Below are 19,665 nucleotides of genomic sequence, written 5' to 3'. Positions count from 1 at the left end.
TGTTGAACTTTGAACCCCCGGAGGCTTTCCTGAGATAGAGTTCATGTCTTCCTGACAAACGGCAGTCGGGTGTCTTTTTTCGTGCTCGCGTTCCAACGGAAGTGACTCGGGACCGCGTGGGGATCGTGGCTCTACGAGCACAAAGTGACAAGTTGTTGATGACAACCAAGCCATTAAGCGCGTTCTCTTTCTTGCTGCCTTCATCGAGGTGTTTGCGACGGGCCTTCGTGATTGCGCGGTGAGACGGCGGGGACTTGCTCATGGGACCGCGATGCCACTCCAAAAATCGGCGGAGGTTTTAGAGTTTTTTTCCAATGGACTCCGGGGTTGCTCCCAAACTGTGTGTAGTTGGAGTGCGGGTTTTTGCAGTTTTGCGCAAACGATATTTAAATATTAGGTGTACGCTAACAGGGTGAACAAAGCTGTTGAACAAGACAACAAACTGATGAGCAATACAAACATGCCGGTAAAAACAGGATTTAAAAAATAACAAACCCTTGAATAAAATCCCTCCCCCCAAATCGTGGCGAATTATCGGATTTCTGAGGGTGTCGATCTTCATGCGCCTTGGGAGACTCTCACGAGTAGAGTTAGAGCGTCTATCGCGTCCACAAGTTGGTGAATTCCTCATCACAGAGACCGAGGTGGGCGCCGAGGATGGGCCACTGACCCTGGGCCACTGACCCTGGGCGTGAGGGACGCGCCTGCTGGACCGTGACCGCACCCAGCCGCCGATTTTCCTGCTCACGTTGAAACAGAGATACTGCGTCCGTTTTGTGTCGATGCTGCCATATTTGTGCGTGTCTGGGGTGGCAGTAGCTGCGGCTGGGTAGCCCTCGTTTAGTGGCTCCCCTGAGAGAATGGTGGGCCCGCAGACACAAGGGCAAGGGTTCACATCCAGGTCAGCAATTTGGGAGGGGTATACGTCGGGTTGGAAATGTGTGGCGCCTGCACATTGGTTAAACTCGGCTTAGGGAATGATGGTGAGAGTTGATGAGTGGCAGGTTCCGGTTTCACAGATAATTGTTGGGATTTTTGTGACCGTGAGTTTGTTGCTTGAGTGCGGCTTTGTTTTTCACTTTTACATTTTCTTATCATTGATTTTTTTTTATTCCCCCGCCCAAGGCAATTATTTTCCAGTGCTCAGGAATGACGTGGACACTGTTTGCATTTGCTCTTTGAGAGTTTGGAGTTATTTGTGATTTAATTAAAAATAAAACATAAATCCGAGGCAGCATGTCCAACATCCCTTCAGGGCAAGGGTGGTCACCGCCCGGGTCGGAGTCGGCACAAGTTCTCTTAAGGGGGGGGCGGTCCCCACCGTGGTCATGTGGAATGTACACCAGCGGCTCGGGACAGCCAGTCGAGTTAAACCATACCAAAGCTGGATAGGTCACGGAAAGGCTTTGATTTTGAGTGACAATCAATGTGTAATTGAAGCCTCCTTGCCGCATAGACACTCGTGGTCCAACTGAAAGCAAAGCCTTCATGAATAGCCCGGCTGACTTGCCAGATAATGTTCCCTGCCCACCCCCAGCAGCAGGGTCACTGAGAGGGCAGCGCTATGACAGTTGACCTTTGACCCCGCGTGGCCTATAGGAGCCAGGCAAATGCTGCCGTAGGACCACCAGTAGATGATTAAGTAACCCAAAGAGCTGGAGTGGTAATGTACAAATACAACTCAGAGTTGTTCGTGAAGTGATAACACCACTGCGATGGGGGGGGGGGAATCCTTGAAGAGATTTTGACCCCATTTAAGTTTCAGAACTGTGCGGGCCCCTCCTTCAGATTCCACACCGCAACACTGTGGCCTTGTGATCCATCCGAGTTCCTCAACAGGGGTCGTGAGTGTCTTGTGTAGCGTGACGACGGGTGCCCTCGCGTTTCCCGTTTGCGCCCAGCTGTTTTACTCTTCGGTCCCTGTGTAACGCAAGTTTGTTTTAACTTCCTTTTTCGTGATACACCACTTATTGCACTTACATTTTTGTTGGGGCCACATCGTCATAAGGACATTTGCCTAATGCTCGTGTGGGAGATCAGTTCCCATCACGCGTGCGGCGGAAAAGCATTTAGCAAGTCGCCACAGACCCCCACAGGCCAAGCTGTTGTGAAGAGATATTTGGTACCAATACTGTAAATTGTTTTTTTAAATTTATAATTTTGCCACACGCAAATTTGCGTAGCCTCAACCCCACACCCACGTCGCTGACAACACCGTCCATCCTCCCTCGTATCCGTCGCCTCTCAGCCTTTGCCTCCACCACCTATCCTGTAAATCGCTTCGATTGACGCCATTTCAATATTCGCCATCGCACTTTTCAGAAACGCATCCCCGATATAAATTGGGGTATTACTGTAGATCGATGCTACACTTTGCCTATGACCTTATCACCCGATGCACGTCATTAGATTTCGCAAGCCAAGCAAACCTGAGCCCGGTTTAGCGCTGTGATGGGCGACCAACTTGAAGAAGATGCTAATTGTTTGGAAGTGGCCAGTCAATGCGTGACACAAGCATGTTGACGTCTTACCACAAAGAGTTACACATTCTGAGCCATTTCCCCGTGACCCTTTATTGAACTCGCAAACTTCTGACTTTGAACTCGCTCTAACTCGCTCTAACCAACTCACAGGGAGAGAAAGCTGAAACTTTCTTAACGAAATTTTTTTACAGTTGGTGGTGTCCGTGGCAAAATCGCACGCATCAAACATACCCACTTCTTTTTTTAAATCTTGGGCAGACTGCTGTACGCGTTATACAGGTTGCGTAGATATCCACCCGTGCTCTATGGGTGGCCTGCAGTTGCTGCGAATATGACCTCGTTAGTCGGCAGCTACTACGCGAAGCCTGCCCCCCACACACACACAGCCCCAGAGTGGGAGGCCAACTGGACGAGGGAGGGCATTCTACACGAGCCCCATAAAAGCCGGAACCGCCGTTTGTGCCGGAGCCCAAAAAACACTCGGCGGTGGTCCCCCGCCCGCGGCCGAGTTGCCTTCGTAAAACGAGCACCATTGACTCTACACCCTACGTTGCGCTCAAAGGCAGAGGCGGGACAATAGATGTGGGATTTTTACCAGCGCTGCAAACTTCGAGAGAGCCGCCGCAGCAGCAGCAGAACACGGCCAGATTAGTGAAGTGGAAACAAAGAGGGGGTGGGAGGGGAGAACGAACACGAAAAACTGGAGCGATAACAAAAGGTGACATGTGCGCCAACTGAAAAAACACAGAGAGGCTACAGCAGGGCTCCATCCAGAAACTACTCCCATTGCTGGGCATCAAGGGAAGCGTGGGGAGCGGAGGGGGAGAGCAGGGGAGAGGGCGCCTGCGAGGAGGAGGAGGAGGCGGTGGGGCCGTGGGATCACAGGGCAGCTGTAGAAACAGGTCGCGTGTTGTTGTGGCCGCGCGTAGGGCGCGTGCTGGTTACACAGAGGCCTGGCGGACCGCCGGTGCCGCGGTGCGGTGTGGGGACAGGCCGTCGTGCGGCGCGAGATGCCCCGATTACACCAGCGTGGGACGCCTTTCAGAGATCCCCTTTCGCGTGCTCAAGGACGCCGTGTTGGCCGTACCGTGTTGTCACGTGTACGGTGCTCATGACGGACGGTCCGAGCGTTCTGAGGATGGTATTGTAAAAGATAGCCACGCCGACTTATTTTGAGGTTCGTGTAAAGTATATTTTCACGGAATATACTTTGATTGAATGAATTCTTCGGCATCGTTTCGGACATGATGTGCGGCTAAAAGTAGTCGCATTTGCTGCAGGTTTCTTCGTCAAAAACACTCAGCCCCTGGGGCACTTGGCTCACAACTTGAACGCCGCTAGCGACGGCGTGGCCGAGACGACGTTTTTACCCTCCTGCTCTCACCTCATCTGCACATCCTCAAGTGCACGCCAAGAGTGCCACCAATGAGGTTGTTTGGCTGCCCCAGGTTGTGTTATACTAGGCCTGCATCAATGATACTAGGCCTGCATCAATTAACCTTTATTTTACAATGTTTGCATGAATTGACGCTATCCGTGGCGTTAATTTGATTCGGTAATATTTTTTTATTCTTCTGAATGAATGACATGCGACGAAAATCGCAAGTTCTCGGACACACCGTTCGACGCATCTATCGCACGCGTGAGAATTTAGTTTGTTCGATGAATGGGTGCATTGTCGAAGCACAAAGGTGTACTTGCGTGTGCCGTACACACACCGGTGAGCATGTTCGACGCTGCTTGGGCACAATAGCACAGGTGCACAGTGTCTCTTGAAATGAGATTTGTGTCCAAGCTTTCAGATTCACCACAGACATTCTAAATAAAACTCCCCCGCTCAAGTTATATCACACACGCAGTACACAAAGAGCGCCTCGTAGACGTTAAATATTTGTTCTCCATGAAGATATCTGAAACGCGTAATGTGGATTGTTTTCTTTACTCCTGCTGTAGCGATTAATCAAAATTCCAGCGGTGCAGTGACGTTCCATTTGCTGGTAAACACATTGCACACGAACGGGGGGGGGGGGGCAGTCTATTTTGGTGACAATTTAGAGGTCGTGACAGCTGGCAATGTGAGCACTTGATTATCGCTATAAACACATGGCTGGAAGCAGAGCTACTGACAAGCGAAGTCATCCTGAGGCTGCTCTGCGGTTGGCAAACTAAAAGCCAAAAAACCAAACCGAAGACAGCGGCTGATCGAAGACAGCAGGTGAAACAGGCTGCCCTCTCACTTCTGCTCGGGCCGCTGCTCTCGTTCGCTTCCTGTGCGGGTCACAGACGGAGCGGCGCTCGGCATATTTCCGGACGGTGTCCGTGAGTGACAGTCGAGACTGCCGGACTCCGAGCCCCCCCGCTTGCTCCAGGGCAGCCCGTTGAGAGTCGCGAGGGGCCATCGGGCCCGCGCCAAGTCTGGACGCCCACAAATCAGTGTGGACGCACTGTGGTCGTGGCCTCAAATAGCCCCACCATACCTTTGCCAATTATCATTCCTCGGCAGCGTGACTGCCTGGCTGCCTGGGCGCCCTGCGCGCTCGCATGCCGGATTCGACGGCGGGGTGTGCGTGCTGCGATTAAAGCGGAGCGAACAAAAAACGATGCTGGCTCCAGCGAAGTTTTTTTTGGGTTTTTCTATCAAGCTGCACTCTTGAACCGCCCGGGAGCTGCGTGTGGCTCGCGAGCGGCCGGTTTTGCCACCCCTGGTTTACGCCGCCGTGCTTAATGAAACAAACGTCTTCCTTGAGTAAGAGGCTGCTGATCTCAGTGGGCTTTTACCTGGTTTTAAAGGTAATCTAGATACCTGTTCGTCTGTCTGCGGTTGAGGAATAGCGTTAGTTCCATGCCCAACTGGTTATTTAACCCTTGATGGAGCACTTCTCCTGTTGCTGCGCTGAAATGTTGAATGTCTGGTTTTTTCGTCGTCACTTTTCCCATCGGTGTGTTTGTGTTTGAGCTGCGCTTCCTGAAGCACACACGGGTTGTGCTGAGGTTGCAGTCCCGAACTATGTAGAGGCACCGATGTGCATTGCATAATTCCAACACTGCTCAAACATTCAGCTGCATCTTTCTTTTACCCTTCGGTCACCGGCGGTTGGCCCACGTGACTGCTACCGCCGCAGCGATGCGTCCTACTGCACTTGGGAAGTGAGTGGGAAAGCCGGCAAGTGTGCCACTTTCTCCTTTTCAGTAGCATTTTTCTCCCACGTGGAAACACTTCTCAGCTGGCTGGGAGCGAGATGCATGTTTAGCGGCCCACACATCGGTGCTTTGTACTGCATCTGTTATGGGCTGCATGCTCTGCCCGCTGGACGTCTGACCGATAAAATCTCGGTCCATAAAATTCATGCCACGATCTTCTTGTAACGACCAAAATCTCAGTATTGCTTTGAAAATGTGTCTGATCTTTAAAAAAAAAATCTTGATTTTAAAATGATATTTTCGTGACACAATAGTAGAGTTCTGGCAGCCCCAAGGAGTAATGCTTCGGCTGTGCGTGCCGCCACACATGCACACGTAACAGACTCGAGAGGCAGGAGCTGGGGTGTTGTATTTGTTTGTATCCTTTATCCAACCTCGAGAGGAACTAAACCAATGGAGACGCAGCGTGACCCCCTTTTGCAAGGGTGGCCTGGGCTGACTGAGGTCCCCGCAGCGTTGGAGCGTAAGTACCGTAATGGAGATGACTTGAGCATAATGTGAGCTATCGGTGATGGTCACTGGCTCGTGAGTTACAATGCTCATGGGGGATTTACTTAGCCCATCATGCCACCGGGGTTGCTAAAACGAGTACCCCTTTGTGAGAAATTCAACAGCTGTTGTCCTAAGGAGTCTCGACCACCGATTCAGGAGACGATTGAGTCGGAAATCACGAAGTCTTTTTTGACTCTGCACGTACGTTACTCTGGGTCTTATACTGTTGAGTTCAGTGAAAGCATCAAAGCTTCTAAAATTCGAGGAAATACCTCCCCTGCCACTGAGAATGGCAGTCTTGTTTTTGTCAGTTGTAGTCGTTCCCTTTTCTGAGGCATGGCCTCTGTGTGATTGTGCTCGCGCGAGCGTGGTGCAGCGATTCGACTTCCGCTCGCGGCCACCTCCGATTAGCACGGTTGGCTATGTACGGTGCTAAATGAGTTCAACGTACTTATGTACGTAGCAGGGAAAGTGGGAAGCTGCACTTCTGAGCGCGTGGATAGGAACAATCGCTCGAAAGAATCTCAGAAGCAGTTCTATGAAATCTCCTTCTGCGGACCATTCTCAACCACTTTGTGATGTGAGAGTTACATCTCCAGACTTGATTCCGACACCACAATCACAGTGAAATAGCAAAGTAGAAAGTAAACAAAAATGCCATGGACGCCCTTGGAAACAAGATGTTCCATCGCAAGAGATTATCCAAGTTAAATATTTTGCTTAATGAATAATAATGAAAATGACAATCTCAAAAAAATGCATCACAAAAACATACCAACACAAATGTAACATTGTCATCGTTTAATTCCGTCTACATTAAGGGGACTCAAAAACCAACGGAGAGAAGTGCAGGCAGAGCCAGAGTGCCTATCCCTTTCTGGCTGGGAGCTCTCAAGATGGAAGTGGGCAGCGTGGAGACTGCCGGCGGACGTGGCTGGCCGGGGTCGTCACGGCACGCTCCACGTGGTCACCGTGCACCGGGGGCGAGCAGCAAGGCGCGTGTCCGCTCTGGAGAAATGTAATCTCGCGTTAAACAACCCGGCGGCCAAAATAAGAGCGCTTTTTTTCTTTTCTTACGGAGCTCTTTTGCTCAATGTGTACAGTGCGGTGCATTGATTTCAGATGCTTTCCAACGTGGCTCCGGCTGCTGAAACCCGGGCGCATTTCTGTGCCCGTGCGTTCGTTGTGCGTATGCCCGCATTTAGCGTGCGTGTTGAGAGAGCGGTCGCGTAGCTGCGCTACAAACCCGGCAACCTGAGTTCGATTTCTGCTCACGGCCACCAACACCAGTGACGGCTATCTGAACTGGTCTTGGGCCTCGCCTTGGTCGTCTCAGCCTCAAATTAGTATCTGGTGTGTAAACATGCCCACTGGGGAGACAAAGGCGGCCAGGAGCAGTGCTGGACACCCACCCCCACGTGTTCTTTGCCGGCCTACATAGGTGCACTTGCCCCAAAAGTCTACACGGGGGATCTTTATTTTTGTTGAGAGACGTGGCAGAAGTTGCTTGAATAACACAGCAGCGCTTGTCTCCATGAGCAGTCCTAAACTAACGGTGGAGACTCCACATCCCCGGTGCAGGGAGCCGTCTACCTATAGAATGACCACTGATAACTTCGCACAAATTGGCCCTCATTTTATATGAGAAGGAGGAATGATGGGAAGAGTCCACGTTCAACGGGCATTTGAACGCTTGGCACCGATTACGAGTCGGTTGCTCTGCTGGCATTGCCACCTTTGACCAGATTAGTCAGTGTCTAAATGTAACTGCTTATGAGTTTAGCGCTGTAGAAATTCAAGGAAGAAATAACCGTGTTGCCATCGTGTGGTTATGCCGCTTTGCTAAGGCTCTGTGGCCTTGATTGGTGGTTTCGATGGGGTCGTTGTCGGGGCTGTATCTGGCTCCAGAAATTTAATCTGGTGCCGCTACCGCAGCGTGTCACACCACGTGGCATAAACAGAAATTAATCGCTCATCTCAGGCTTTCACTTTCTTTCGATGATGCGTTCCATTGCATTAATTTGTAAGTTTTGTGTTTGTATCTTTTTCAAATTAGTTGAACAGAATAGTTTATTTTATGCATGTATTTGTTATTGTGGCAGTGAAGTAAAACAACACGTTATGTTCCCAAAGCAACTTCACTTTACTGCGTGGGGCATTGGACACTCCATGTTCCCCAAGAAGTGGTCCCATAAAAGGGAAGACACAACAGCCTCGGCTTTAAAATTAGCACGCACACACAGGATATTTTCTGACACCGTGGCTAAAGAGTATAAATGTCCATCTCAGGGGCGTGTTGGGGGCTGCCAGGTCGCGCTCAGAGTTAGTGACTCTGGGCCAAGGTGGCCCATCAATAACGTCCCTTTAAAGCGTGGGAAGCGCCGCGATGGTCGCGTTGACTCGACAGCAGCAGTGTCTGCAGCTGCTGCTGCTGCTGCGCTCCGTGCGAGGAGGCGCGAGCCCCAGAGCGAGCCGGTCCTCGGGGCCGGGCTGGGAGATTCGTGCCGCCCACGGAGGAGACACGTGGAAGTCGCGTTTGTCACGCGCGTCGCTGACATCCTGGTTCAAATCTGGGCAGCCGCATTATTGTGATTCAAACCGGGCTCTTGAGTTTAGCGATTTGATGGCTTGAGCCTGCTCTTCAGTAGCTGGTTTTCACTTTGTTCAGCGTGCTGGCTTTTTTTTTTAAACCACAGTTGTCGTCCGGTAGCCCACAGCCCAAAGTGTCATAATAACACGTGGCCAAAAACAGAGAGGGTGAAGTCAATTGTTCGTGAAATACATGCGTGATAGAATGTTTATTTCTTCACGAGCCATTTAAATAAACGTATTCAATTATTGTAATTTTTAATAGTGTGATGGGCTCATTTAACATGGGAAAACTAGCTTAAGTAACAAAATACAGACTTTGCCCTTCAATCCACATCTTGCACGTTGCATTTTTCAAGTCTAACTGGGGCCTGCGTGGGAGCACCACGTTGACTGCATGACAATAAACGTTGCTCCCAACGTGAGGTCTGCTCAAAGAATTCACCGAGTGAAAGGTCTTTAAGGCCTTTAAGGGAGAACTGCGGCGCCAATAAAATAAAAACGGAGATGGAGAAATGTCTCCACAGGAAAGGGGCCTGCCTTGAGCGGAGCAGCTGTGTATGGGACCGAGAGGTGCGGCTTAATTGGGCCCTCTGATCAGGGCTTATGAAAATCTGCGGAAGCACCAACTTCCTTTGTGAAGTTCATTTTAATTTCAAGAGCAAGAAGCATTTCTCCTTCTGCAAATTCATGCACGTGTTTTTGAACGTTTTCCTTGTTATGTTTTTTTTGGCGCAAACTTACCTCAACCAAGATGGGAAATTAAAGACATTCGCTTGCACAAAAGGTCGGCATGGATGATTCTGAAGGCCCGGTACAAAGCAGCGATCCCATCTTGGGCTGCTCCCTGACCCCAGCTGACCCTGGCTCTCAACGCAAGCCTCTTGTCTGGTTTATAGTGGCTGCTAAGGCCCTGTAAAAAAACCTGGGTTGGAATCTCGCTTCACCGCGCACTCAGGCTGCCCATTGGCACGCATCGATCATTTCAAAACACTGCCCACGTGTCCCGCATGACTTAAAATGATCATGTGACTCGACGATGCAAACATTAGCAATTGCAACATTGAATTACATAACACGAACGCAGGAAGTTGGACACTTTGTGCTCTTTGTGTACCAGAAAACACATTTTATGGGTTAACAGCACAGCACTCGGCTCGGATGTCAGAGCGCTTATTCAGCGCCGCGGAGGTCCTGGGTTCCACTCTGGGTGGCCACGAGTGTCGCCACCTGTCCAGGATTTACCCGGACGTCCTCTTTTCGTGGTAGCTGTCCCGGGGAATCTGTCAGTTGTCTTCCCCGGGACGCCGATTGGCATCGGCAGCCACGAGAGCCGGGCTTGGTGCGAGCACTACAGCCCCGCGCTTTATTTTTGTTGTCGTTTGAGTAATTTCGCAGCACTCAAGATGACGCGTTCGCATGAAGTTCTCCCGCCTGCTGCTACCGTGAGATATGTGACGGGTGCTTTGTCACCTCGGTGATGGTAACCCTGAGTGGTCAACCGTGTTTGAGCCGCGTTCTCACGTGGAGTGAGTCGGTGGTCTGGGCCTGTTCACGCTTGGGCGTGTTAGCCTGAGCAGCGCAAAGAAGCTGCTTTGCCTCGAGCACAACATTTGAGTGTCTACACTGTGTATACTGTGCGCACGCCACTTGTTGTGGTCGTGTTTACGCACGCAACACGTGGTCTAAATGTTTTGCGAAGGGATAAAAAAATATGCGTGTGCAGATTTAGATATATATAATGTTTGTGTTTAGTATTCATTTATACGTTGTGCTTTTCATGTTTTATTTAACCTCTCCAAACATTTACAGTTGCGGTGTAGTTACGCTAGTTCTTCCCATGATGCATAACTGCAGGCACTGAACTGTGTGTGGAAGAAGCGGTGTTTTCAATCCATATTCCTTTTGTGCCCGTTAGGCGTGCATAACAATTGATAATTGACAATTTTTGCATTGGACAGACTTCCGATTTTGGCTGATGGAACGAACAATGATGTACGAACGGGACAAAAATATGGGAAAAAAATGTCATAAAAGGACAAATGAGACGGCATTAAAACATTTATTCTCAGATGACGACTCGTGACCCAAAGTCACCTTGCTTCGTCAATCGGCCTTGCCGCAACGCCGTCCCTCGTTTCGTTCCCGCAGGGGAGCGGCGGAGGGCGGAGGGGAGGGTCCTCGTGCGGGGGGCGAGGGGGGCCGCGACACCCCCCGCGCACTGCCTAAGATGGAGGACCGCCCGGAGGAGCGCCTCATCCGCGAGAAGCTGAAGGCCACGTGCATGCCGGCCTGGAAGCACGAGTGGCTCGAGCGCCAGAACCGCAAAGGTCCCATGGTGAGGCTTCGCTCGGCACGCGGCTCAGCCTGGGACCCCCCCCCCCCCCCCCCCCCCGCGCTTAAAACTGCAGACCGCGCGGCACCGGGGCAGGGCGGCACGCTGGCGATACTCGTGCCTCACGGCAAGAGGCGTCCGGCTTCGATTCCCGACTCGGGTGCCTTTCTGTCCGGTTTCCCCCTTTTCTGCATGGGTGTCCTCCGCGTTGTCCTGTCTACTGCCATAGTTAATATACACGTCAAGTGTAACTGTTATTGATCAAAGGCTGATAATGTTCCTGGAAATTACTCAATTCAGATTACACGCGGCAGCAGCAGCAGCAGCAGCAACATCGCAGCCACTACTGGGAAAACTTAGCAGAAGCCTCCTGAAAAAAAGGGTCTTGAGACTGAGTGAGGCTCTCCTGGGTAAACTCTCGCGGCGTATTCACAGTCGTAGTGATAAACACACGTGGCCCGAGCCGTGAGCGTGCCCGACGATGTGCGTGCGTGCGTGTGCGCGTCGTGGCAGGTCGTGAAGCCGCTGCCCCTCAAGCTGGACGTGGGCGAGGACGAGCGGGCCCTGCCGGAGGCCGCGGGCGAGACGGCGCGCACGTCGCCCCGCGCGGCCGCGCGGAGGCCCCGCAGCCCCTCCCAGCTGGGGGGCGGCGCGGGGGCCCCCGGGGACACGTCGCCACCGGGGACCCTGCCCAGGATCTCGGCACAGAAGCCCGGCTCCCCGGGCGAGCGGAGACGCAGGGCCTCCCCCACGCTGGTACGATCCGCCTCCGTTCGTTTCTACGATTTGTACAGTTTTTGGTGCTGAAGCATCCGTGAGACTTGGAGTCAAGTTCCCGAGTCAAGCAGTGTGACAAGTTAAGGCCAATTTAAAGCTTTCGTGACTGCAATGATTCATCTTCTTTGGTTCTTTCGGTAAAGTCACGTAGAATGATAATAAATTGCTAAAATAAAATAACACAATAATATTCTCACGACGTTTCGGCCACAACACAAGCGGCCTTCATCAGGTGAAGGGGGCGAGACTGTCTGGTAGGACAGCACTGGAGTGTCCTACCAGACAGTCTCGCCCCCTTCACCTGATGAAGGCTGCTTGTGTTGTGGCCGAAACGTCGTGAGAATATTATTGTGTTATTTTATTTTAGCAATGTATTATTTTATTATCATTCTACGTGACTTTACCGAAAGAACCAAAGAAGAAGTTAAGGCCACTACCGATTTGAGACAAATTTCTAGGAACCAACAAAAGTTCAGCAGTCACCAATCTGAAAGTGTGACTAGGAGCATAATGTGTCGGCTTGAGTGGTCTTTGAATTGAGCATCGTCTCAGTGGTTTGTACATCCACGTGAAACGTCCCAGCACGCGTGATGGGCGTCGTAGACTCTGCCCTTTTCAACTCCTCTGTCACCGGCTGCGCACACTCAGTGCTGCGTTGGCTCACAGAGGCTTCTCTCCGCTACGGCTTTACGGCCCGGAATGGCTACACCTCTGTAATCCCGCTGGCCTATAATTTGACACCTTTTCCCTAAGAGACTTTTCATTTGTACTCGCCATGGCGAAATAGTACCACCTACGTCCAGCGTTCTGTAATCTGACGCATATTTGGCGGGAGCGATACGGTCAGACAGTACCGCCGCGCATTCCTGTCTCACGGCAAAAAAATAAATGAAAATAAATTGCCCCTCGGCATTTTACTTAAAAACTGGCACGCAAATTCTTAATGTAATTGAGCAGTAAAAGGCTCAAGAGCCTACGATGTGGACGCCTCGGTATGCAGACGCTTTTAGGAAACACGAGGAAGTCAGCTCAGCCGAGCGTTTAAGCAGCTTTAATCTCTCAACTTTGTGCCAGTGGCTTAATGTGCATTTTTTCAGGGCAGGCCTTGCTCAATCTGATCCAGGAGTCTCCTGTGCTGAGATTCCTGGATTGAATGAGAGGCTGCGTGGCCCACGGTTAATAGCCGTGTCTGGGCGCACTTCTTTTGGGTTTGATAGACCTGGCCCGCTTGCCATTGGCTGTGGAACAAACCGTTAAAAAAATTGACAACCCACTTGAGGTCATTGTCCTGAAAGTAGGATTTTGTTGAGAGTGTGTGGGTTAAGTCTCGAAACGATACAATTAATTTTGCATTGTTGATAGCGCAAAATTAATATCAGAAGCGTTCCGCTATGGAAATGGGAAGAGCCCACCGCTTTCACGTATGCAGGGAGTCCAACTCAAGGCACTCACTCCTTTACTCGCCTCCCCGCTCCGCGCACTTCACCGCCGCACGGAGAGAGCGGCGGCGGCGGCGGCCCCGACGGCCGCTCGCCGGGGAGACGAGCGAGCGGGCCTCAGGCCTCCCGCGCCCGGCGTTAACCCCTCGCGTGCGGCGCGGCCGCCCCCTCGTGTCCCCCCCCGCAGGGCGGCCGCGTGACCCCGCCGCGCCGCGCGCCGTCACCCGACGGCTGCTCGCCTTACAGCCCCGAGGAGACGCAGCGGCGCGTGAGCAAGGTGATGCGCGCACGCCTCTACCTGCTGCAGCAGATCGGTCCCAACTCATTCCTCATCGGGGGAGACTCGCCCGACAACAAGTTCCGCGTCTTCATCGGACCCCAGGTGCGTCGCCCCGCGGGGGAGCCGTGGTGTGGTGGGGGGGCTGTGGAGTGGTGGGGGGGGGTGTGGAGTGGTGGGGGGGGCTGTGGAGTAGTGGGGGGGGTGTGGAGTGGTGGGGGGGGCTGTGGAGTAGTGGGGGGCTGTGGAGTAGTGGGGGGCTGTGGAGTAGTGGGGGGCTGTGGAGTAGTGGGGGGCTGTGGAGTGGTGGGGGGCTGTGGAGTGGTGGGGGGCTGTGGAGTAGTGGGGGGCTGTGGAGTGGTGGGGGGCTGTGGAGTGGTGGGGGGCTGTGGAGTGGTGGGGGGAGGAGTCTTTCGAGTGAACTGAGGGAGATGGGACAAGGAATAGAATCAAGGGTGGGCCATATAAATATAAATTGTCTCCACAGGTATATGTGTCATGTGTTTTGCGTGTGTGCGCGTGTGTGCGTTATCCTCCGTGCGCTGCCCTCCCCTACAGACGTGCAGCTGTGGGCGCGGCACGTTCTGCATCCACGTCATGTTCGTCATGCTGCGCGTCTTCCAGAACGAGCCCAGCGACCCCATGCTGTGGAGGAAAACCCTCAAGAACTTCGAGGTGCCTCCCCGCTGCTGCCGTGGTCCAACGCAAACAACTTCGTCGCAGGGTGGAAGAGATAATCTATATATTTATATATCTGGATTACAATCCGCACTATTTTACACGTTAAACGGAGTTGCGCATTCTTCCGCCGACCCTTGGCTTAGAGTATTTGGCTGCTGTAAATTTCCACGTGATGAGAAGCCGCTTGGGGATTTGTGGCCGGGTGGCTTCTGAAAGAGAGCTGTGTAGCTCAGTGGGGCCTTACCTGGTAAAATAAAACACTTTTTGAACAGTTTAAACCTTGCAGAGAAACAACCGTATTTCCAGGCACTTGCTTCGAGCACGCTGGCCACCTAATGCCTCCCCTGCAGGCCGATTGTTGTTGTTGCGCGTCGTTTCCACTAAAAATTTGTGGTCTTTTCAAAATATCGCTGCCAAAACGAACGACCGTCTGCTCCGCATCCTGAGCCGGCGTCGTTCGGGACGTTTGCCGCCGATTGCCGCGCGTGGTTCTTGTTACCCGTACTGCGCTTGGCGGACGGTTTTGCTCCACACTGAGGGTCACGCTCGCATGGCACCACTCGATAGCCGCGGGCAGACAGACGGCGACAGAGCTCGTGGCGTGAACCCCCCCCCCCCGCCTCGTACCCCCCCCCCACGGGGCAGTGAGCGCCGAGCTTGACGCACGAGCGCAGCGGCCGTGTCAGGTGAGGAGGCGAACGAGCGCTTGCGGAATCGACTGCCGCCGAGCCTGGCGTAACTGGGCTTGGGGGCGGCATGGCCCAGTTTGTGCGAGTGTGCGTGTGTGTGCGTGTGTGCCTGTGCGTGTGTGCGTGTGTGTGTGCGTGTGTGAGTGTGTGTGTGCGTGTGTGTGTGCGTGCGTGCGTGTGTGTGTGTGCGTGTGAGAGTGTGTGCGAGTGTGTGTGTGCGTGTGCGTGCATGTGCGTGGCCTCAAATCACACTTGGCCTGGCACAGGCGTCGTGGTTTGTGGTTAGTGCACTGGTCTATGTTCCTGGTGGCCTGGATTCAATTTCCAAGCCATGGAAAAGATCAGTGGCAAGCAGTATCTGAGCTTGTCTGTGGCCTCCTGTTGGTTGCCTCAGCCCTAAATCAATACCTGATGTGGAATGTAAATATCAGCACTGGGAACTGGGAAGGCATAAATGGTCAAGCATAGTCCTGCCCAATACCCACACCCCTTTAGAGGGCTCCATGTCCGCCTTGATAGGTGCTCGCTGCGAAGCGCTGCGTGGCTGAACGAGGGATCTGTGCGCGTGTGGCCTCCAGGTGGAGAGTCTCTTCCAAAAATACCACACAAAGAGGAGCTCACGCATCAAGGCTCCGTCGCGCAGCACCATCACCAAGTTCGTGTCGCGCCTCTCCAACTCGCACCTCCCGGCCGCACAGAGCACCGCCTCCAGCCACCCCGAGCAGAGGTAGCGCCCGCACTGCACCGCACCGCTCACGCCGCACCGCACCGCACCACTCACGCCGCACCGCTCACGCCGCACCACCTGCTCTGCTCACGCCACACCGCACCGCTCACACCGCACCGCTCACGCCGCACCACACCACTCATCACGCCACACCACACGCTCACACCACACCACACGCCACACCACACGCTCACGCCGCACCACACCACACGCTCACACCACACCACACGCCACACCACACGCTCACGCCGCACCACACCGCTCACGCCGCATCACACCGCTCACACCACACGCTTACACCACACCACACGCTCACACCACACGCTCACACCACACCGCTTACGCCACACCACACGCTCACACCACACGCTCACACCACACCGCTCACGCCGCACCGCATGCTTGTGCCGTGCCGCACGCTCTTGCCAGGCCGCTCTACACACTTGCACCGGCATTATTTTCCCGTGGGTGTCTGCACCGTGCAGTGCGGAATGCTGGCGCTCCGAAGAGTTGTGCCACGGCCAATCGGTGGCCCCAGCTCTGCGTCCAGTCGCCACATTAATTCCCCACGTCACGCAAATTAAGCTCCCGCAAATTAAGCTCCCATTACCGCATACCGTGAGCCCAAAAAACAGTTCTGAGTTTCTGTATGCAAGCGCCACAGCGGTAGACGCGGTGTGCGTAGGCGCCGATGGCGCTGCGTCGACGCTGATGGTGCCGTGTGCGGCGGTGCCGTGTGCAGTGGCAAGGATGAGGAGGAGCAGGTGTGCCCCATTTGCCTGCTCGGCATGCTGGACGAGGAGAGCCTCACCGTGTGCGAGGACGGCTGCCGCAACAAGCTGCACCACCACTGCATGTCCATCTGTGAGTCCACCGCCTCCGTGTGCGCGTCTCTCTCCCTCTGTCTCTCCCGGTCCGTCCGGGCACGGCCACACAAAGCGACGGAAGCCGTCCTCTCTCGGCGTGTGTTTGGGGTGCGGTGCGAGGTCAACCCGGCCGTCCCAGTCCCTCGGGTTCTCCATGCTTTTGTTAGATGAAGATGGTGAGTTTTAAATTCAATAAAAAAATCACTCGAGGGCTGTAGGGCGAGCGTAGGAATCTCGTGCTGGGCCGATTGTGGTGAGCCTCGTGGTGCTGATTGTGGTGAGCCTCGTGGCGCTGATTGTGGTGAGCCTCGTGGCGCTGATTGTGGTGAGCCTCGTGGCGCTGATTGTGGTGAGCCTCGTGTTGCTGATTGTGGTGAGCCTCGTGGTGCTGATTGTGGTGAGCCTCGTGGTGCTGATTGTGGTGAGCCTCGTGGTGCTGATTGTGGTGAGCCTCGTGGTGCTGATTGTGGTGAGCCTCGTGGTGCTGATTGCGGTGAGCCTCATGGCACCGTCTGTGTCTCTCGCAGGGGCCGAGGAGTGCCGCAGAAACCGCGAGGCGCTCATCTGCCCGCTGTGCCGAGCCAAGTGGAAGAGCAACGAGTTTCCCTGGTGGGTTATCAGCATCGTCGTCGTCGTAGTAACTCGTTGTCGTCGTAGTAACTCGTCGTCGTAGTAACTCATCGTCGTAGTAACTCGTAGCCATAGTAACTCGTCGTCATAGTAACTCGTCGTCATAGTAACTCGTAGCCATAGTAACTCGTAGCCATAGTAACTCGTCGTCATAGTAACTCGTCGTCATAGTAACTCGTAGCCATAGTAACTCGTCGTCGTAGTAACTCGTCGTCATAGTAACTCGTAGCCATAGTAACTCGTCGTCGTAGTAACTCGTCGTCATAGTAACTCGTAGCCATAGTAACTCGTAGCCATAGTAACTCGTCGTCATAGTAACTCGTCGTCATAGTAACTCGTAGCCATAGTAACTCGTCGTCGTAGTAACTCGTCGTCATAGTAACTCGTAGCCATAGTAACTCGTCGTCATAGTAACTCGTAGCCATAGTAACTCGTCGTCATAGTAACTCGTCATTGTAGTAACTCGTCGTCATAGTAACTCGTAGCCATAGTAACTCGTCGTCATAGTAACTCGTAGCCATAGTAACTCGTCGTCATAGTAACTCGTCGTCGTAGTAACTCGTCGTCATAGTAACTCGTAGCCATAGTAACTCGTCGTCATAGTAACTCGTAGCCATAGTAACTCGTCGTCGTAGTAACTCGTAGCCGTAATGTTGGCGGGGCACGGACCGGGGAAGAAACCTCCCCGCACCTCGCGGTGACGACGCCTCACTTTCGTTATTGCGTGCAGCTCCAAAGAGGGTCGGCAGCGGAGCTGCCTGTGTGTGTGTGTGTCAAGTCCTCAGCTTGCGTGTTTGTAAAATTTCACTCAACTCTGACCGAGATTCCGCACAACATTTACCCCCCTACCGAGCAACATCGCGTTGACGTCGCTGGCTGTCGCACGTCCCCTGCGCACGCAGAGAACGACAACGACGACGACGCCGCGTCCGCGCCTTCGCTGCTCGGCACATTTCATTCAACAAACCTCCATCGCTCCCTCACCCAGCCCCGCTTCGCTCGGATGACCAGTTACAAATACACAAGGTCCCATCGCCGGCTCTTCAGCACGAGAGCTATGGGCCACGCTCACTAACGATCCGCTACGATCGAGCATTGACACACTCCAGGCAGACATCGTTGGTATTTGCGAGTGCCGGTTGAGCTTATGTAAAAGAAATTACTCTTGAGGTATAAATAGAATTTAGCGGAACTGTCAGCCAGGAATGCATACGCTTAGCAAACAAATGTGAGGGTTGTCACCTGCTGACAAAGGTCGTTGATTGATTGACCGGCGACGCACAAGAGAGGTCGTGTGTGTTCGAGGCTTTACTGGAAACGTGGTGCTCATGAGGGTCAAGCAGGAGGCGGCCAGGTGCCAGGTGCCAGGTTCGCTCCCCCTTCGGCATAAAGATCGGAACGTATTACAGAAAGAAGAATATCTCACAATACCGCAACAGAGGAGAACTACGTGGACGTGCATCATCTGGAGTGGGACATTATTTCGCAATTGACCAAAAACTCGGACTGGTAATGTCCTGGGAAGATTTACCGACTCGCTTATTTCCCAGGACGTAGCAGAAAAACCGAACGGGTGGCTACCCCTCCCAGCGCCGCACCACTCCAGCATCCTCTTGCATTGACGCACCGCGCCAAGGTGCTCGTTTGGGGGTCGAGTCCACCCAGGAGAAGCGCGCTCACTCGGCCGCTCCGCCCTCGACCACAAACGCAGAAGCGTGCCCCCTGCGAGCGGGGTCCGAAGTGGCGTCGCCCGAGCCGGAGGACGCGGAGGCCTCTCCCCAGACGCGTTCCCACGGCGGGGCCGCGTGGGCGGGCGGGCGGGCGCGGCTAAGTGGAGCTGCAGGACGGGGAGAGGAGGGGCGGGGGGAGGTGTGGGGGAGGGAGGGGAGGCAGCAATCGGCGTCGCAGTGGAGACGCAGGTTCGCAGTCAAGCCCACACAGGCCTCCTCCTCCTCCTCCTCGTCACTGCGCGCACTCAGGAATGCCGTTTGCGGGCGTTGACCTGCCCCTGGTTCTCACACTCGTTTTTTTTAAACTGAAGGTGCCTAAAAAGTTGCCGCCCATTGTCAGCGGGACGCTCCGTTTGGCTGAACGAGTAGAGAAGTTTTCAAGCGCTGTGCTGCCCGTTCTTTGTTACTTTTCTTTACTTCAGAGCTACAGGGGTAATTCAATAATTATTTTTGTGCTTGTGTTTTGCTCTTTAGGCAGGCGGTACACCAGCTGCACAATTCGTCACTGAACAAAACAACACCCCACAACTATTTCCCCCCTTAAAACTCGTCTCCAACGATCCCACCGTGTGCTCGTTTTCACGGGGCGGTTAGACCTGGCACTCTCCCGGAGAGGAGCGGAGTGAACCGGGACGCTGTGGCCTCGCGCCAGCGTGCGTGCGTGCGTGCCACCGCTGTTTGCGCGTGCGAGCGCCGTGCGTGCACGCGCACACGTCTGCAGTTGTGGCGCGTTGGGGCACGCGTGCGTG

General features: G+C 53.6%; 1 protein-coding gene across 1 annotated transcript in view; it reads left to right on the top strand.

Annotated features, from left to right (window-relative positions):
* The window catches only part of LOC116948801 (mitogen-activated protein kinase kinase kinase 1-like), a 102,597-nt gene that overhangs the window by 35,234 nt on the left and 47,698 nt on the right, over positions 1-19,665 (top strand). Inside the window, exons 2-8 of the mRNA XM_076071785.1 lie at positions 10,917-11,103; positions 11,614-11,856; positions 13,504-13,698; positions 14,152-14,268; positions 15,542-15,690; positions 16,433-16,554; positions 17,084-17,165. Of these exons, the coding sequence (XP_075927900.1) occupies positions 10,917-11,103; positions 11,614-11,856; positions 13,504-13,698; positions 14,152-14,268; positions 15,542-15,690; positions 16,433-16,554; positions 17,084-17,165 (1,095 nt within the window). The remainder of the gene's footprint in view (positions 1-10,916; positions 11,104-11,613; positions 11,857-13,503; positions 13,699-14,151; positions 14,269-15,541; positions 15,691-16,432; positions 16,555-17,083; positions 17,166-19,665) is intronic.

This window comes from Petromyzon marinus, chromosome 35 (assembly GCF_048934315.1).
Source record: "Petromyzon marinus isolate PM22_M1 ecotype Great Lakes invasive population chromosome 35, UKy_Petmar_22M1.pri1.0, whole genome shotgun sequence".
In the NCBI taxonomy this organism is placed as follows: Eukaryota; Metazoa; Chordata; class Hyperoartia; order Petromyzontiformes; family Petromyzontidae; genus Petromyzon; species Petromyzon marinus.
Note: the sequence above shows the minus strand (reverse complement) of the source record. Positions and strands in the feature narration are given on the sequence as shown.